Source organism: Salmo salar, chromosome ssa15 (genome assembly GCF_905237065.1).
Source record: "Salmo salar chromosome ssa15, Ssal_v3.1, whole genome shotgun sequence".
In the NCBI taxonomy this organism is placed as follows: Eukaryota; Metazoa; Chordata; class Actinopteri; order Salmoniformes; family Salmonidae; genus Salmo; species Salmo salar.
Window position 1 is genome coordinate 35,826,415 of NC_059456.1, and position 18,798 is coordinate 35,845,212.

General features: G+C 45.5%; 1 protein-coding gene across 2 annotated transcripts in view; it reads right to left on the reverse strand.

Moving 5' to 3' along the window:
* LOC106571336 (mitogen-activated protein kinase kinase kinase 5) overlaps positions 1–18,798 on the reverse strand; it is a 59,223-nt gene that overhangs the window by 11,199 nt on the left and 29,226 nt on the right. For both annotated transcript variants that reach the window (XR_006759161.1, XM_045695654.1), the window contains exons 9-19: positions 18,509–18,668; positions 18,107–18,260; positions 12,934–13,041; positions 12,663–12,715; positions 11,873–11,968; positions 11,445–11,526; positions 10,692–10,825; positions 7,766–7,893; positions 7,354–7,490; positions 6,736–6,841; positions 3,243–3,400 (exon numbers count right to left, since the gene is read on the reverse strand). Coding sequence is in view for 1 of the 2 variants with exons in the window: in XM_045695654.1 (XP_045551610.1) it covers positions 3,243–3,400; positions 6,736–6,841; positions 7,354–7,490; positions 7,766–7,893; positions 10,692–10,825; positions 11,445–11,526; positions 11,873–11,968; positions 12,663–12,715; positions 12,934–13,041; positions 18,107–18,260; positions 18,509–18,668 (1,316 nt within the window). In the remaining variant the exon portion in view is untranslated. The remainder of the gene's footprint in view (positions 1–3,242; positions 3,401–6,735; positions 6,842–7,353; positions 7,491–7,765; positions 7,894–10,691; positions 10,826–11,444; positions 11,527–11,872; positions 11,969–12,662; positions 12,716–12,933; positions 13,042–18,106; positions 18,261–18,508; positions 18,669–18,798) is intronic.

An 18,798-nucleotide genomic window follows, 5' to 3' on the forward strand; every position in this document is an offset into this window, starting at 1 on the left:
TCACGATGCCATCTATTTTGTGAAGTGCACCAGTCCCTCCTGCAGCAAAGCACCCCCACAACATGATGCTGCCACCCCCGTTCTTCACGGTTGGGATGGTGTTCTTCAGCTTGCAAACCTCCCCCTTTTCCTCCAAACATAACGATGGTCATTATGGCCAAACAGTTCCATTTTTGTTTCATCAGACCAGAGGACATTTTTCCAAAAAGTACGATCTTTGTCCCCATGGGCAGTTGCAAACCGTAGTCTGGCTTTTTTATGGCGGTTTTGGAGAAGTGGCTTCTTCCCTGCTGAGCGGCGTTTCAGGTTATGTCGATATAGGACTCGTTTTACTGTGGATATAGATACTTTTGTACCCGTTTCCTCCAGCATCTTCACAAGGTCCTTTGCTGTTGTTCTGGGATTGATTTGCACTTTCGCACCAAAGTACGTTCATCTTTAGGAGACAGAACGCGTCTCCTTCCTGAGCGGTATGGCGGATGCGTGGTCCCATGGTGTTTATACTTGCATACTATTGTTTGTACAGATGAACGTGGTACCTTCAGGCGTTTGGAAATTGCTCCCAAGGATGGACCAGACTTGTGGAGGTTTACAATTTATTTTCTGAGGATTTCTTTTGATTTTCCCATGACGTCAAGCAAAGAGGCACTGAGTTTGAAGGTAGGCCTTGAAGTACATCCACAGGTACACCTCCAATTGACTCAAATTATGTCAATTAGCCTATCAGAAGCTTCTAAAGCCATGACATCATTTTCTGGAATTTTCCAAGCTGTTTCAAGGCACAGTCAACTTAGTGTATGTAAACTTCTGACCCACTGGAATTGTGATACAGTGAATTATAAGTGAAATAATCTGTCTGTAAACAATTGTTGGAAAAATTTATTGTGTCATGCACAAAGTAGATGTCCTAACCAACTTGCCAAAACTATAGTTTGTTAACAAGAAATTTATGGAGTGGTTGAAAAACAAGTTTTAATGACTCCAAGTGTATGTAAACTTCAGACTTCAACTGTATATTTGTATTTATTTTACCTTTATTTAACTAGGCAAGTCAGTTAAGAACAAATTCTTATTTTCAATGACAGCCTAGGAACAGTGGGTTAACTGCCTTGTTCAGGGGCAGAATGACAGATTTGTACCTTGTCAGCTCGGGGATTCGAACTTGCAACCTTTCGGTTGTGTGTATATATACACACACATATATACACACTGTATATTTATATTCCGGACTCTGATATTGCTCGTTCTGATATTTTTTATTTCTTCATTAATATTTTGGGGATTTGTGTGTATTGTTTTGTATTGCTAGGTATTACTGCACTGTTAGAGCTAAAAACATAAGCATTTCGCTGCACCTGCGATAACATCTGCAAATATGTGGACGCGACCAATACAATGTGATTTTATTTGATCTATTTCTGTATCTGACATCACTACGGAGAGAAATAAGTCAGCAGAACCATACATCACAATGAACAACAGAATGAGGGTGAACTCATCATTCAAAGCCATCATTTTGATAGAGATACTACTACTGTCACGGTCGTCGTTGTAATCATACTCAGACCAATGCGCAGCGTACGTAGAGTTCCACATCTTTATTAAATGAAACTCACAAAAACAGTAAAGAGCAACGAACACGTGAAGCTATGGAGTGCTCACAGGCAACTCCACATAAACAAGATCCCACAAAAACCAGTGGGGAAATGGCTGCCTAAATATGATCCCCAATTAGAGACAACGATAAGCAGCTGCCTCCGATTGGGAACCATACCAGGCCAACATAGAACTAGACAACATAGATAGGAACACCCCCCTAGTCACACCCCAACCTAACCAAAATAGAGAATAAAAAAGGCTCTCTATGGTCAGGGCGTGACAGTACCCCCCCCAAAGGTGCGGACTCTGGCCGCAAAACCTGAAATCAACTGGGGAGGGTAGGGGAGGTAACTAGTGTCGGTGCAAGATCCGGTGCGGGTCTTTGCCCCCGTCCAGACCACGGGTCCGGCCATGGAGCTGGGTAGAACGCCGTGCCCGGACTGGGCATCGGCGCAGAGAAGGGCCCTGGCCATGGAGCTGAGTTGGCCGCCGTGCCTGGACTGGGCATCGGCGCAGAGGAAGGCTCCAGCCTTGGAGCTGGACTGGACGCCGTGCCCGGACTGGGCCCCGATGCAGAGAAAGGCTCCGGCCTTGGAGCGGAACTGGACGCCATGCCTGGACTGAGCACCGGCGCAGAGGAAGGCTCCGGCCATGGAGCTGAGTTGGCCGCCGTGCCTGGATTGGGCACCAGCGCAGAGGAAGGCTCCGGCCTTGGAGCGGGACTGGACGCCGTGCCTGGACTGGGCACCGGGGCAGAGGAAGGCTCCGGACTGGGGACCGTCGCCGGAGGCTCCGGACTGGGGACCGTCGCCGGAGGCTCCGGACTGGGGACCGTCGCCGAAAGCTCCGGACTGGGGACCGTCGCCGAAAGCTCTGGACTGGGGAGGCGCACTGGAGGCCTGATGCGTGGGGCCAGTACAGGTTGCACCGGACTGGTGACACGCTCTTCAGGGCGAGTGTGAGGAGCAGGCACAGGACGTACCGGGCTGTGGAGGCGTACTGGAGGTCTGGTGCGTAGAGCCAGCACAACTTGTCCCGGACAGATGACACACTCCGCACGGCGAGTGCGGGGAGCTGGCACAGGACGTACTGGGCTGTGAAGGCGCACTGGAGACCTGGTGCGTAGAACCAGCACAAATTGTACCGGAACGATGACACACTTCGCACGGTGAGTGCGGGGAGCTAGCATGGACGTACTGGGCTGTGGAGGCGTACATCAGGGCGAGTGCGGGGAGCAGGCACAGGACGTACCGGACTGGGGACACTTACTTCAGGGCGAGTACGAGGAGGAGACACAGGACGTACCGGACGCAATGGAGTGCTAACATGGAAACTCCACATAAACAAGATCCCACAAAAACCAGTGGGGAAATGGCTGCCTAAATATAATCCCCAATCAGAGACAACGATAAACAGCTGCCTCTGATTGGGAACCATATCAGGCCAACATAGAACTAGACAACCTAGATAGGAACACCCCCCCTAGTCACACCCCGACCTAACCAAAATAGAGAATAAAAAAGGCTCTCTATGGTCAGGGCGTGACAACTACATTTTAAGCCAGCCAGACAAAAACACCATTCACCAATGGAAAGTGAACTAAGGTCCATGAACTGAATTTTAGTTGACCTCTGAACTCTGACCTTGAACATGGCGGCCTGTGGTTCGCCCAGCTCGTAGAAGGGTGGTTTCCCAGTGGCCATCTCAATGATGGTGCAGCCAAGAGACCAGATGTCCGCAGGCTTGCCGTAGCCTCGAGGGCCTTTATCTATGATCTCAGGGGCCATGTACTGTAGTGTCCCTGCAAAACAACAACACACCAAACAGACAGGAAATTATATAAATAATATCATAGCTACTAGTTACAAGTTGCATTTTAAAATGTGCATATCAGTGCTGATACAAGCAAATCAGGTTTTCAAGTTTTAATGCAATAATCAATGACAATGCAATAATTAAAAAAACACACAAGAGATAAGAAAAAATAGGAACACAATAAGTAAGAAAGTAAGCATAATATATATAGGGTCAGTTCCAATACCATATTTACAATGTGCAGGGATACTGGAGGGATGGAGGTAAAAATGTATAAGTGTAAGGTGACTTTAGGGAGGTTGAACTCTAGGTAGGGCTGCTAAATTCCTGCAAATTCAATAAATTCCCTGGTTTTGCAGAAATCCTGGTTTATTAAAAGTTCCTGGATTTTGCAACCCTAGCTCTAGGGCTAAGTTTAATTCTGTGCAAGTGAAATTCTGCTAAATGCTAGCCTGTTTCAGTAGTATAGCCTAATCAACAAAGAAGAACTACATATTGTAACCCTGGATGAAGTGAGTCTATTTAGGTCTAATTATAGCCTACTGTAAGTGGAGCTTCAATAAAGCTTTTAAAAAGGTAAGCTAAGTGCTATGGTGAAACTGGGAGAGACAAATTGACGGACAACTTAAACAGGAGAAACTGACTGTACTGGATGGTTTTAAGATGCGAAGGTGCATCTCTATGCACCAATCAGATGGTCTTAACAAATGGGTCAAGCTGTGCGGCAGCGTAGCCTAGTGGTTACAGCGTTGGACTAGTAACCGAAAGATTGCAAGATTGAATCACTGAGCTGACAAGGTACAAATCTGTCATTCTGCCCCTGGACAAGGCAGTTAACCCACTGTTCCTAGGCCGTCATTGAAAATAAGAATTTGTTCTTTAACTGACTTGCCTAGCTAAATAAAGGTAAAATAAATTTAAAATTAAAAAATTGGCTGCCACAATGTCAACGCTGGCATAACCCTGGCACCCTGACCTGACCACTCTGAATATCAACAGCAGGCTATTCTGAAATATGTAATTTACAGGATGATGAGCTAAAACAAGATAAATGAGGGTGAACTCATCATTCAAAGCCATCATTTTGATAGAGATACTACTACTGTCACGGTCGTCATTGAAATCATACTCAGACCAAGGCGCAGCGTACGTAGAGTTCCACATCTTTATTAAATGAAACTCACAAAAACAATAAAGAGCAACGAACACGTGAAGCTATGGAGTGCTCACGGGCAACTCCACATAAACAAGATCCCACAAAAACCAGTGGGGAAATGGCTGCCTAAATATGACCCCAAATTAGAGACAACGATAAACAGCTGCATCCGATTGGGAACCATACCAGGCCAACATAGAACTAGACAACATAGATAGGAACACCCCCCCAGTCACACCCCGACCTAACCAAAATAGAGAATAAAAAAGCCTCTCTATGGTCAGGGCGTGACAGTACAAACTCTTAAATAATTATGAATAGATCCACCATTGAGCACAAAAACAACACTTGTTACAGAATATTTTACATAAAAATAACATCTGTCAGACAAACCATGCCTGACAACATGATCCAATAAGACAAAGGTGCGGACTCTGGCCGCAAAACCTGAAACCAACTGGGGAGGGTAGGGGGGGTGACTAGTGTCGGTGACGGCTCCGGTGTGGGTCTTTGCCCCCGCCCAGACCACGGGTCCGGCCATGGAGCCGGGTAGGAGCCGTGTAGATCGCCGTGCCTGGACTGGGCATCGGCGCAGAGGAAGGCTCCGGCCTTGGAGCTGGACTGGACGCCGTGCCTGGACTGGGCCCCGACACAGAGGAAGGCTCCGGCCTTGGAGCGGGACTGGACGCCGTGCCTGGACTGCGCACCGGCACAGAGGAAGGCTCTGGAGCTGGCACAGGATGTACTGGGCTGTGGAGGCGCACTGGAGACCTGGTGCGTAGAACCGGCACAAACTGTACCGGAACGATGACACACTTCGCACGGTGAGTGCGGGGAGCTAGCACAGGACGTACTGGGCTGTGGAGGTGTACATCAGGGCAAGTGCGGGGAGCAGGCACAGGACGTACCGGACTGGGGACACGTACTTCAGGGCGAGTACGAGGAGGAGACACAGGACGTACCGGACTGGGGAGGCGCACTGGAGGCCTGATGCGTGGGACCGGCACAGACTGCACCGGACTGGTGACACGCTCCTCCAAACGCCTGCATTGCCGCATACTCCTCGCCAACTCCATTCTCCGATATCCCTCCTCGCACTGTTCCATTGACTCCCAGGGCGGGCTTTGGCACTCTCCCTGGGTCGACCGACCATCTCTCTACCTCCTCCCAGGTTGTCACTGGTTCACCCCTCGGCTCCGCCGACCACCCCGTGTGCCCCCCCCCAAAAACAAATCTGGGCTGTCTTTTGGGCTCTCTACGTGGCCGCGAACCCCGGCGTCATCGCTGTCCTCCCTTCTCTCCTTGCGTCTGCTTCCACGGCAGGGTTTCGTGTCCTGACATGATTTCCTCCCAAGTCCAGGATTGACCTGACCTGACCACTCTGAATATCAACAGCAGGCTATTCTGAGATATGTCATTTACAGGATGATGAGCTAAAACAAGATAAATCCTCAAACACACATCACAAATAGTTTCTTAGAGATTAAATCTCATCAGAACTATAATTGTAAATAGTGAGTGGGATCACTGTTTGGGTTGAGGGTTTAGCCCATTTTCAAACAACCTGTTCCATCAAGGCATTTGACAATGTAGGTAGAGGAAGCTCGGTGGTTATAAACTCAGTCAGCTATACCAGTTGTTATAAACCCAGTCAGACAGACCAGTACATACCAGTTGTTATAAACCCAGTCAGGCAGACCAGTACATACCAGTTGTTATAAACCCAGTCAGACAGACCAGTACATACCAGTTGTTATAAACCCAGTCAGGCAGACCAGTACATACCAGTTGTTATAAACCCAGTCAGGCAGACCAGTACATACCAGTTGTTATAAACCCAGTCAGGCAGACCAGTACATACCAGTTGTTATAAACCCAGTCAGGAAGACCAGTACATACCAGTTGTTATAAACCCAGTCAGGCAGACCAGTACATACCAGTTGTTATAAACCCATTCAGGCAGACCAGTACATACCAGTTGTTATAAACCCAGTCAGGCAGACCAGTACACACCAGTTGTTATAAACCCAGTCAGGCAGACCAGTACACACCAGTTGTTATAAACCCAGTCAGGCAGACCAGTACATACCAGTTGTTATAAACCCAGTCAGGCAGACCAGTACACACCAGTTGTTATAAACCCAGTCAGGCAGACCAGTACATACCAGTGAAAGTCTCAGTCCAGGGGTTGATCCCAGCCAGCCTTTTAGAGGTGCCAAAGTCAGATATCTTCAGAACTCCGCTATATGTGTTTATAAGCACATTATCACCCTGTGGATATAAAGAGAACCAAGGGGATTAGAAAAGAGCTCCATTTCAAGTAATCTCCATTCATTCGACTTAACCCAATGACTATGAATAACAGCCTGGTAATCTAAGGTATTTCCTAGAAGGCAATCAGCAACAGTTGTTACAGTGTTACAGGCTATATTCACCACTTCACGGAAATGGCTGTTATGGTCATTTTATGAGACACTATTGTTAAATGTGTCAGAATTTAGAGGCCTATCTTGTCCTGGGTATGTGAGGAAGAGTATGCTAACCTAAATTAATGTTTCTATTATGGGATGGGAGTGTGGTCAGTGTGTTTTATTATTTATGACTGAGATTGAGCTATGTCACATTAACATTCCGGTAGGATGATAAGGAGAAGTCATCATACTAGAGCCAGGCGCCACTTACAAATCAAATAATTTCTGTACCACCGACATGAATGTGGCCTCCCTACTGGCCAGGCGCATACTGCACATTGGCCAAAGGCTTTGAAATTGACCAGGCTTTACCTTGATGTCTCTGTGAGCAATCTGGTTGTCATGGAGGTATTTGAGTCCCTCCAGGATCTGTCTGGTGTAGAAGCCGATGGTGGGTTCGTTGTTCTTCAGAGGACCCCATTTAGACCTTAGCAGAGCAGACAGGCTTCCTGGAGGTAAACCACAGGACAAAGTCTAATACATATCAATACATTCTGCTTTACTATCAGCAGGACGGTAGTGTATTCAATCAGTAAGCCAGGCTACCTATTACATAAAGCAGACAAGATATGCGTTTTTTTTTTTTTTCTAGGTGTAGTGGAGGAAATCTAGTCGCTTCTTGTTGTCTTTCACTGAGTAAAGATGCAACATAGGCTTATAAGACATGGTTTGGCATTGACTACATAATGTTACCTTTCTAATGCTGCATGGATAGCCCTCTTACCTCCGGGAACCTGCTCCATGAAGATCTTGATAAAACCATTCTCGCTGATGGAGCCCAAGTACTGCACAATGTTCTTGTGCTTCAGATGTTTGTGAAGGGCAATCTCCTCATGGAGGGGCTGGGAGTACCTTGGACAGAACATCCGCTGTTACATCTCCCAGGAGAAAGGGCAAGATGTTCTCTCTCACACACACACACACACACAATGGTCATTTCAAACTAAAGAGGACAAAGACACTTTAGTGAGAAATAAATGTTCAAACTTCACACCATAAATAATAAGACTAGATACATTCTCCCTCTATTCTACTGAATCAGACACTTATTAGATTGCCTTTCCCCTCTGAGAGGATACTTCAGAGCTCCTTCTTAATGATTAATAATAATTCTTGACACATTTGAGTTAGCCCATGAGAGCCCTCTAATGACTTGTGATGTGATGAGTGGAACAATGCGTGACAGAGGAATCTTCTGGGCTGATTGGGCTCTGAAGGAGTCCCATAATAAGCCAGGAGTAGTTGGAACAATGAGTAGACCAGAGATGGTGGTGGAAGGCAGTGCAGCGCAACGCAAGGCAAGGAAGTGGAGTGGAGTGCTTTGTACACTAGTTGCTAGGCGACCATCCCCCCCCTATTCTTTTCATTGCCCAGTCACTCGATCAGGTTTATAGTATATATACAGTGCTGCTTGAAAGTATGTGAACCCTACAGGGCTGGTCATTATTTTGCTATAAAATATTAAAATAAACATATAAAATCCTTATCTAAACCCCAATTCATAATAAAGACATTCCAAGTAAATTATATATTTTCGTGGTTTATTTAACTCAGATTGGATGTGTGCAAAAATATGTGAACCCCTTCAGTCAATAGCTTGTGGCACCTCCATTAGCAGCGATAACTTGGAGTAAACGTCTCCTATAGCCAGTAATCAGTCTCTGACATCTGTTTTGAGGGATTTTTGCCCTCTCCTCCTTATAGAACTCAGCCAATTGAGTGAGGTTTGAGGGATGTCTGGCATGAACTGCCCGCTTCAGGTCCTGCGACACCATCTCGATTGGATTTAGGTCAGGACTTTAACTTGGTCGATCCAAAACAAAAATCTTCTTTCTCCTGAGTCATTCTTTGGTAGATTTGCTTGAATGCTTTGGGTCGTTGTCTTTTTGGAAGACCCATTTCCGGCCCAGCTTTGGCTCCTTGACTGATGGCCTGACGTTCTGTTCAAGAATCTCCTGGTATACCTCAGAATTCATGGTTCCCTTAATGATGTGGAGTCATCCAGGTCCAGAGGAGGAAAAGCAGCTCCAGATCTTGACATTCCCACCACCATGCTTGACTGTTGGGATAAGGTTATTTTGGTGGTAGGCAGTGTTGGATTTTCGCCAAACATAGTGGTGTTGATTGTGACCAAAAAGGTCCATTTTGGACTCATCGGTCCAGAGAATGAACTACCAGAAACCTTCAGCTTTGTCCAGGTGGTCTCTGGCAATGTTATTTTTTGACAGCAGACGCTTCTTCCTACAGTAGCAACCCTCCCATTAATGGCATTTCGATTCAGTGTTCTTATTGTTGAAGCATGAACAGTTATCTGAGATGCAGCAAGGGAGGTCTGCAAATCTCCAGATCTTATTTTTGGGTTGGCTTTTACCTAAATTATTATTGTTCTCGGGGATACCTTGGAAGAGCGACCACTTCTAGGCCGAGTTGCTGTCATGTTAAATGCTTTCCATTTGTAAATAATTTGCCTCACAGTGGACTGATGGAGCTCAAATCTTTTTTTAGATGATTTTATAGCCTTTCCAGGACTGATGTGCTCTCACTACCCTCATCTGATGTCCTCTGAGATCTCCTTTCCTCTCCACATGGTGTGCTTTACGTTCACCTGGATGGGTAACACCAAACTGACCAGGTTTCTTATCTCTATTTATCAGAGTCCCATCCAAACTTTACCCACCTGATTCCACTTACCTACTTGATTTAACCAATGGAACTTGGGGTTCACTTATTTTTGCACCTGCACAATTCCTTTTTAATGTTGTTTTCCTACTACACACATGATTTCCTCTACACCAACATATGGTATTGGTAAATATAAACCTGTTATGTCAGATCAAAAAGACTGGTTCTGATTAGATGAAGATTTCATGGTAAAAACAAAAAAAATCTGTAATTGTACAAGGGGTTCACATACTCTCAAGCAGCACTGTATAACACTGGTGTCCCAAGGAAAGGACACACCACAGGAGAGCAGGTCTAGCACAGAGCTAACACAGTGGACGGCTCAAACGACTGCTTTGGCGCCCCTTCGATCTGCCAATCAAATGACCCCTCTCAGGAAACCACTTCACTTGTTATGCTCTGAATTACCACTCACTCACTTTACATAATGACACAGGAACCTTTTGCTATACAGCCTTCCATTAGCAAAGTGCGTGATAAAAAGACAGTGAAAGTGTCATGGATGGGGGAATGGTAGAAGCTGATTGGTAGGGTCTTTTTGAAGAAAGTCTAGTTTACATGTTCTCTTACTGTAACGCCCTGGCCATAGAGAGGGGTTTTTTGTTCTTTATTTTGGTTAGGCCAGGGTGTTACATTGGGTGGGCGTTCTATGTTCTTTTTTTAGGTTTTTGTATTTCTGTGTTTTGGGCCGTGTGTGGCTCCCAATCAGGCACAGCTGAAGTTCGTTGTTGTTGATTGGGAGTCACACATAAGGAGCATGTTTTTCCTTTGGGTTTTGTGGGTAATTGTATTTTGTTAGTGTGTTTTCCTAACAGAACTGTTTGCTGTTGTCTTTTGTTTATTTTTGTAGTGTTCTCTTTTTCATTAAAATACTAATGATGAACATATCCTCCGCTGCGTATTGGTCCACCTTTTCCGACGATGACTTCTCTGTTTCATCTGACGACGAAGACAGCCATTACACTTACCTGCTGTCTCTCTCCGGTATCTCCTTGATGGCCAGCCGCACCTGGTTGCTAAGGTCCCGGCCGGCGTACACCACTCCAAACGTCCCTTTTCCCAGAACCACCCTCTCTCCGTGCTCATTATACTCATAGTCGTACTGAAGAGTCAAGCACAGAAGGACATTATGTTAAAGATGACATTTTGTTGCATGTTAACTTCAAGGACCATTACAATCTAGAGTTATAACAGGGATATATAGGTACATCTAAGAACAGGTGAGCTATAAAGTGACAGTTGTGGCTGGGTACTAACTGATAGAAACAAAGGGAAATGTGAGCTTTGCAAGGTGTGGTCCAGATCAAACAGTGTTCAAAAAACTATTGGGGCATCTGATCTGGGCCATGCTAGTGTTTGACAGGAAGAGGCTGTGTCATTGTTTTGGGTAATTATTCACAGGTAATTGTTTTGTCGCACCACTGGGAGAACAGATGAATAGAGGGGCAGTTGCTTTTTCTACAGTACACTCTGTTGGTTTCCATTGCATGAACAGCGTGACCCACTTTTACACTGTAGGAAGTTGTCTCTAACCATTTCAACACTTTACATGGCCTGTATCTGGTTGTATATAGATTTTGAAAAACAGTCAGAGAGACTGTTTCTGCTGAATACATCCTAGATCTTGTATACATATACTGTACATCAGGTAATCCTGTTGGAAACAACATAGAAACAAAAGAATGTGGCTAGAAAAGGAGTATCCCTCTCTCCTCCTTCACCTCTAGGGCGTCAATGTCACACTCCCCCTCTTCCGGGGCTTTCCATGCTTCCTCTGCGATGCTGTTGACCAGATCACAGAACCTGCAACACACAGAGCAGTCACATCAGTACCGTTCCACATTTGAGATGAAATACTCAATTTACACCCACACTAACACCAGATAACCTTCAGCGCACTTAAAAATATGTCACAAGAGCAGTTGTGAAATAACACAGAGCCCAGACAAGCACCCTTTCACACACTCACAAACCCCCATCACACCGGCACTGACTCACTGAATCACACTGTGGAGCTATTGAGACTGGCTAGCTGTGCTTTGGTTCTTCTCTGTGAGAGTCACAAGTTTCTACAGTACAGACACTCCCTTGAAGAACAGCTCATATGCTTGTGAGATGGCGCGATCACGGCACAGAGGGACAGACAGACCTTTTGCAGTGCATCTCCGTGCAGAAGTAGATCTGAAAGTCCTCTGAGTTGTGCAGCACATACAGGAAGGCACTGCGCTCGTCAAACTTGGAAATACTGAGGAAGATGAGTTGACAGTTAGAGAAGAGACGATAAAACACTGGCATAGACTAGATGTCTGAGTGTAGCCCGACATTTCTGAGAAATCATTCCAGTAGTATCTAAGTGCAGAAGCTTTTTCTTTTCACCAGAGCTGCAAGTCTCTTACAACCTAACAATGTTCTTCATTCAATCACATACAACAAGTTACAGTAACTCTTAAATAATGAATATAACTCTAAACATTCATTCCCACACACACATACACACTGTTGAGTCTCCACCAGTGTTCAGCTGAGCGAACAGGGATTTTAAGCCAGTTATCTAAGGCCAGGGCTGAGCGGAGTGGACCAGAGCAGAGAATGAGTGGTTGAATTCAGCCCACCATGGCACACTGCTGCAGCCAAGGGAACTGCCATTGTCTCCTAGTACACTGGAGGGCGAGTGGGCACAAAAAAATATACGCTCCCTAGCAACATCTCACAGAGGCCCTCTGAAGTGGGAGATCAGTTGGAGGGGGAAGGAGGGAGAGGCATTGAGGGACCATCTCTGACTAATATTGCCTTGGGAACCAGGTGGCAACATTATAATCTGTTATGTTGTTGGCAGAAGTTACAGAGGAGAGTAGAGTAGAGAGGAGAGTAGAGAGCAGTCTTTATTGCCCATACATTACAATGAGTGTGTAGAACAGGACAGCTGTGAGATCACCAACCTGACACCCCGTACTGACATGGCCCTGAAGTTCCACTCATGGACCCCCCTGTGCTGTTAGAACGATCAGAAAAACATGAACGTCAGTACCTCTGGTGACTGATTAAAATGTGTAAGGGCAGAGAGAGACAGAGACAGAGACAGACAGACATATAGACAGACAGGCAGGGCTGTACTGCAGGGCTGTACTCCAGGGCTGTACTTCTTTTCTGAGACACAAAGCAAAGACACAAGGCAGTTGTCACACACTCGTCCTGTGGTCAGTAACTTACCTTGTCATCAGGGGAAACATGCCAGATGGAGACAGTGTTCTCCTCCACATCGTTGTTTATGGACAAGTACGAAGGCAGATAGATTTTAGTGGGCTCCAATATCAACACCTGGAAAAAAGGACAACCAATAGGACATCAAGACATTTCACAATAAAGCAGAGAAAGTAAACAGTGTAGGAAAACTGCCCCAGCTGGTACCACTGTTATGGTTGATGTAGAGTACCAGTCAGAATTTTGGACACAACTACTCATTCAAGGGTTTCTCTTTATTTTTACTATTTTCTACATTGTAGAATAATAGTGAAGACATCAAAACTATGAAATAACACATGTGGAATCATGCAGTAACCAAAAAAGTGTTAAACAAATCAAAATATATTTTATATTTGAGATTCTTCAAAGTAGCCACCCTTTGCCTTGATGACAGCTTTGCACACTCTTGGCATTCTCTCAACCAGCTTCATGAGGAATGCTTTTCCAACAGTCTTGAAGGAGTTCCCACATATGCTGAGCACTTGTTGGCTGCTTTTCCTTCACTATACCTTTGTCTGTACATTATACCTTGAAGCTATTTTATCGCCCCCAGAAACCTGCTCCTTTTACTCTCTGTTCCGGACGTCCTAGACGACCAATTCTCATAGCTTTTAGCCGTACCCTTACCCTACTCCTTCTCTGTTCCTCTGGCGATGTAGAGGTAAATCCAGGCCCTGCAGTGCCTAGCTCCACTCCTATTCCCCAGGCGCTCTCTTTTGATGACTTCTGTAACCGTAATAGCCTTGGTTTCATGCATGTTAACATTAGAAGCCTCCTCCCTAAGTTTGTTTTATTCACTGCTTTAACACACTCTGCCAACCCGGATGTCCTAGCTGTGTCTGAATCCTGGCTTAGGAAGACCACCAAAAACTCTGAAATCTCCACCCCTAACTACAACATTTTCAGACAAGATAGAACGGCCAAAGGGGGCGGTGTTGCAATCTACTGCAGAGATAGCCTGCAGCGTTCTGTCCTACTATCCAGGTCTGTACCCAATCCATTTGAACTTCTACTTTTAAAAATCCACCTCTCTAAAAACAAGTCTCTCACCGTTGGCGCCTGCTATAGACCACCCTCTGCCCCCAGCTGTGCTCTGGACACCATATGTGAACTGATTGCCCCCATCTATCTTCAGAGCTCGTGCTGCACGGTGATCTAATCTGGGACATGCTTAACACCTCAGCCACCCTACAATCTAAGCTTGATGCCCTCAATCTCACACAAATTATCAATGAACCTACCAGGTACCACCCCAAAGCCGTAAACATACCTCTGCTGTTTTCAACCAAGATCTCAGTGATCACTGCCTCATTGCCTGCATCCGTAATGGGTCAGCGGTCAAACGACCTCCACTCATCACTGTCAAATGCTTCCTGAAACACTTCAGCGAGCAATCCTTCCTAATTAACCTGACCCGGGTATCCTGGAAGGATATTGACCTCATCCCTTCAGTAGAGGATGCCTGGTTATTTTTTTTAAATTCCTTCCTCACCATCTTAAATAAGCATGCCCCATTCAAGAAATGTAGAACCAGGAACAGATATAGCCCTTGGTTCTCTCCAGACCTGACTGCCCTTAACCAACACAAAAACATCCTGTGGTGTTCTGCATTAGCATCGAACAGCCCCCGTGATATGCAACTTTTCAGTGAAGTTAGAAACCAATATACACAGGCAGTTAGAAAAGCAAAGGCTAGCTTTTTCAAGCAGAAATGTACTTCCTGCAACACAAACTCAAAAAAGTTCCGGGACATTGTTAAGTCCTTGGAGAATAAGAGCACCTCCTCCCAGCTGCCCACTGCACTGAGGATAGGAAACTATGTCACCACCGATAAATCCACTATAATTGAGAATTTCAATAAGCATTTTTCTACGGCTGGCCATGCTTTCCACCTGGCTACCCCTACCCCGGTCAACAGCACTGCACCCCCACAGCAACTCGCCCAAGCCTTCCCCATTTCTCCTTCTCCCAAATCCAGTCAGCTGATGTCCTGAAAGAGCTGCAAAATCTGGACCCCTACAAATCAGCCAGGCTAGACAATCTGGACCCTTTCTTTAAAAAATTATCTGCCGAAATTGTTGCAACCCCTATTACTAGCCTGTTCAACCTCTCTTTCGTGTCGTCTGAGATTCCCAAAGATTGGAAAGCAGCTGTGGTCATCCCCCTCTTCAAAGGGGGGGACACTCTTGACCCAAACTGCAACAGACCTATATCTATCCTACCCTGCCTTTCTTAAGTTTTCGAAAGCCAAGTCAACAAACAGATTACCGACCATTTCGAATCCCACCGCACCATCTCCGCTATGCAATCTGGTTTCAGAGCTGGTCATGGGTGCACCTCAGCCATGCTCAAGGTCCTAAACGATATCTTAACCGCCATCGATAAGGAACAATACTGTGCAGCCGTATTCATTGACCTGGCCAAGGCTTTCGACTCTGTCAATCACCACATCCTCATCGGCAGACTCAATAGCCTTGGTTTCTCAAATGATTGCCTCGCCTGGTTCACCAACTACTTCTCTGATAGAGTTCAGTGTGTCAAATCGGAGGGCCTGTTGTCCGGGCCTCTGGCAGTCTCTATGGGGGTGCCACAGGGTTCAATTCTTGGGCCGACTCTTTTCTCTGTATACATCAATGATGTCGCGCTTGCTGCGGGTGAGTCTCTGATCCACCTCTACGCAGACGACACCATTCTGTATACTTCTGGCCCTTCTTTGGACACTGTGTTAACTACCCTCCAGACGAGCCTCAATGCCATACAACTCTCCTTCCGTGGCCTCCAACTGCTCTTAAATACAAGTAAAACTAAATGCATGCTCTTCAACCGATCGCTGCCTGCACCTGCCCGCCCATCCAGCATCACTACTCTGGACGGTTCTGACTTAGAATATGTGGACAACTACAAATACCTAGGTGTCTGGTTACACTGTAAACTCTCCTTCCAGACTCACATCAAACATCTCCAATCCAAAGTTAAATCTAGAATTGGCTTCCTATTTCGCAACAAAGCATCTTTCACTCATGCTGCCAAACATACCCTTGTAAAACTGACCATCCTACCGATCCTCGACTTCGGCGACGTCATTTACAAAATAGCCTCCAATACCCTACTCAATAAATTGGATGCAGTCTATCACAGTATCACAGTCACTCGTTGGCTGGCCCTCACTTCATACTCCTCGCTAAACCCACTGGCTCCAGGTCATCTACAAGACCCTGCTAGGTAAAGTTCCCCCTTATCTCAACTCGCTGGTCACCATAGCAGCACTCATCTGTAGCACGCGCTCCAGCAGGTATATCTCCCTGGTCACCCCCAAAGCCAATTCGTCCTTCAGCCGCCTCTCCTTCCAGTTCTCTGCTGTCAATGACTGGAACAAACTACAAAAATCTCTAAAACTGGAAACACTTATCTCCCTCACTAGCTTTAAGCACCACCTGTCAGTGCAGCTCACAGATTACTGCACCTGTACATAGCCCATCTATAATTTAGCCCAAACAACTACCCCTTCCCCTACTGTATTTATTTATTTTGCACCTTTCCACCCCATTATTTCTATTTCTACTTTGCACTTTCTTCCACTGCAAATCTACCATTACAGTGTTTACGTGCTATATTGTATTTACTTCGCCACCATGGCCTTTTTTGCCTTTACCTCCCTTATCTCACCTCATTTGCTCACTTTGTATATAGACTAATTTTTCTACTATATTATTGACCGTAGGTTTGTTTTACTCCATGTGTAACTCTGTGTTGTTGTATGTGTCAAACTGCTTTGCTTTATCTTGGCCAGGTCGCAATTGTAAATGAGAACTTGTTCTCAGCTTGCCTACCTGTTTAAATAAAGGTGAATTAAAATAAAAAATAAATAAAATGTGGTCCAACTCATCCCAAACCATCTCAATTGGGTTGAGGTCGGGTGATTGTGGAGGCCAGGTCATCTGATGCAGCACTCCATCACTCTTCTTGGTCAAATAGCCCTTACACAGCCTGGAGGTGTGTTTGGGTCATTGTCCTGTTGAAAAACAAATGATAGTCCCACTAAGCACAAACCAGATGGGATGGCATATTGCTGCAGAATGCAGTGGTAGCCATGCTGGTTAAGTGTGCCTTGAATTCTAAATAAATCACTAACAATGTCACCAGCAAAGCACCCATACACCATCACACCTCCTCCTCCATGCTTCACGGTGGGAACCACACATGCAGAGATCATCCACTCACCTACTCTGCGTCTCACAAAGATACGGCGGGTGGAACCAAAAATCTCTAAAACTGGAGTCATCAGACCAAAGGACAGATTTCCACCAGTCTAATGTCCATTGCTCGTGTTTCTTGGCCCAAGCATTTCTCTTCTTCTTATTGGTGTCCTTTAGTAGTGGTTTCTTTGCAGAAATTTGAACATGAAGGCTTAATTCACACAGTCTCCTCTGAACAGTTGATGTTGAGATGTGTCTGTTACTTGAACTCTGTGAAGCATTTTTTTGGGCTGCAATTGGAGGTGCAGTTGACTCTAATGAACTTATCCTCTGCAGCAGAGGTAACTCTGGGTCTTCCTTTCCTGTGGCGGTCCTCATGAGCTTCATGGTTTTTGCGACTGCACTTGAAGAAACTTTCAAAGTTCTTGACATTTTCCGGACTGACGGACCTTTATGTCTTAAAGTAATGATGGACTGTTTCTCTTTGCTCATTTGAGCTCTTCTTGACATAATATGGACTTGGTCTTTTACCAAATAGGGCTATCTTCTGTATATCACCCCTACCTTCTCACAACACAACTGACTGGCTCAAACGCATTAAGAAGGAAAGAAATTCCACAAATGAACTTTTAACAATGCACACCTGTTCATTGAAATGCATTCCAGGTCACTACCTCATGAAGCTGGTTGAGAGAATGCCAAGAGTGTGCAAAGCTGTCATCAAGGCAAAGGGTGGCTACTTTGAAGAATCTCAAATATAAAATATATTTTCATTTGTTTAACAATTCTTTGGTTACTTCATGATGTCTTCACTATTAATCTACAAAATAAAGAAAAACCCTGGAATTACTATTTACTGGGACTGCATATGTCTAACTGTCAAGAACAAGTCTAAACAGTGAAGAATCCCAGGAAGGAAGGCAAAGAGAGCATAGGACACATACCGGGAAGCGGACAGACGAGACGTCTTTCTTTGTGGCCTCCACCAGGAAGTCCATCCAGAAGTCCACCAGTTCCTGTTTGGGCGGCGGCTGCTCCACAGAGGGCTTTTTGAAGTGCTGGTAAATCAAGATGGTCTCCACAAGAGAGCGCAGATACCTGGATTGCAGTCAACACAGACGATAGCTTAAAAGAAATGTAAAAGGCCTTTGACTGCAGGAAAAGAAAAGGCAGTTAAACAGCTAAATATGTTTGAATAGACTGTTTAAATCTTGAGCACCAAAAGAAAATAGGCCACTGACTGACTACGAAAAAAGAAAGCACATTTCAATTGTGCAAAATAGTTTGAAATAAGTTCACTATATGTTGAGCTTTAAATGTAAAAAATAAAAAACACCCTCGCTCACCAGACAGGGGCCTTCAATTTGAAGAGTTTCTCGGAGGCCTGTATGACCCTGGTGTTGTCACAGGCCAGGATGCTAGCCCCCAGGAAGAAACCCACATCCCAGTAGCTCTGCAGCTTGTCCAGGCTGCCCTTCTTCCCCAGTAGGCTGCTCAGCTTCACTCCTGGAGAGAACAACAAGGTCAGGTCAGGGACATATTATAACAGTGGAGGCTGCTGAGGTGAAAACGGCTCATAATAATGGCTGGAACGGAGCAAATGGAATGGCATCAAACACAAAGAAATCATGTATGT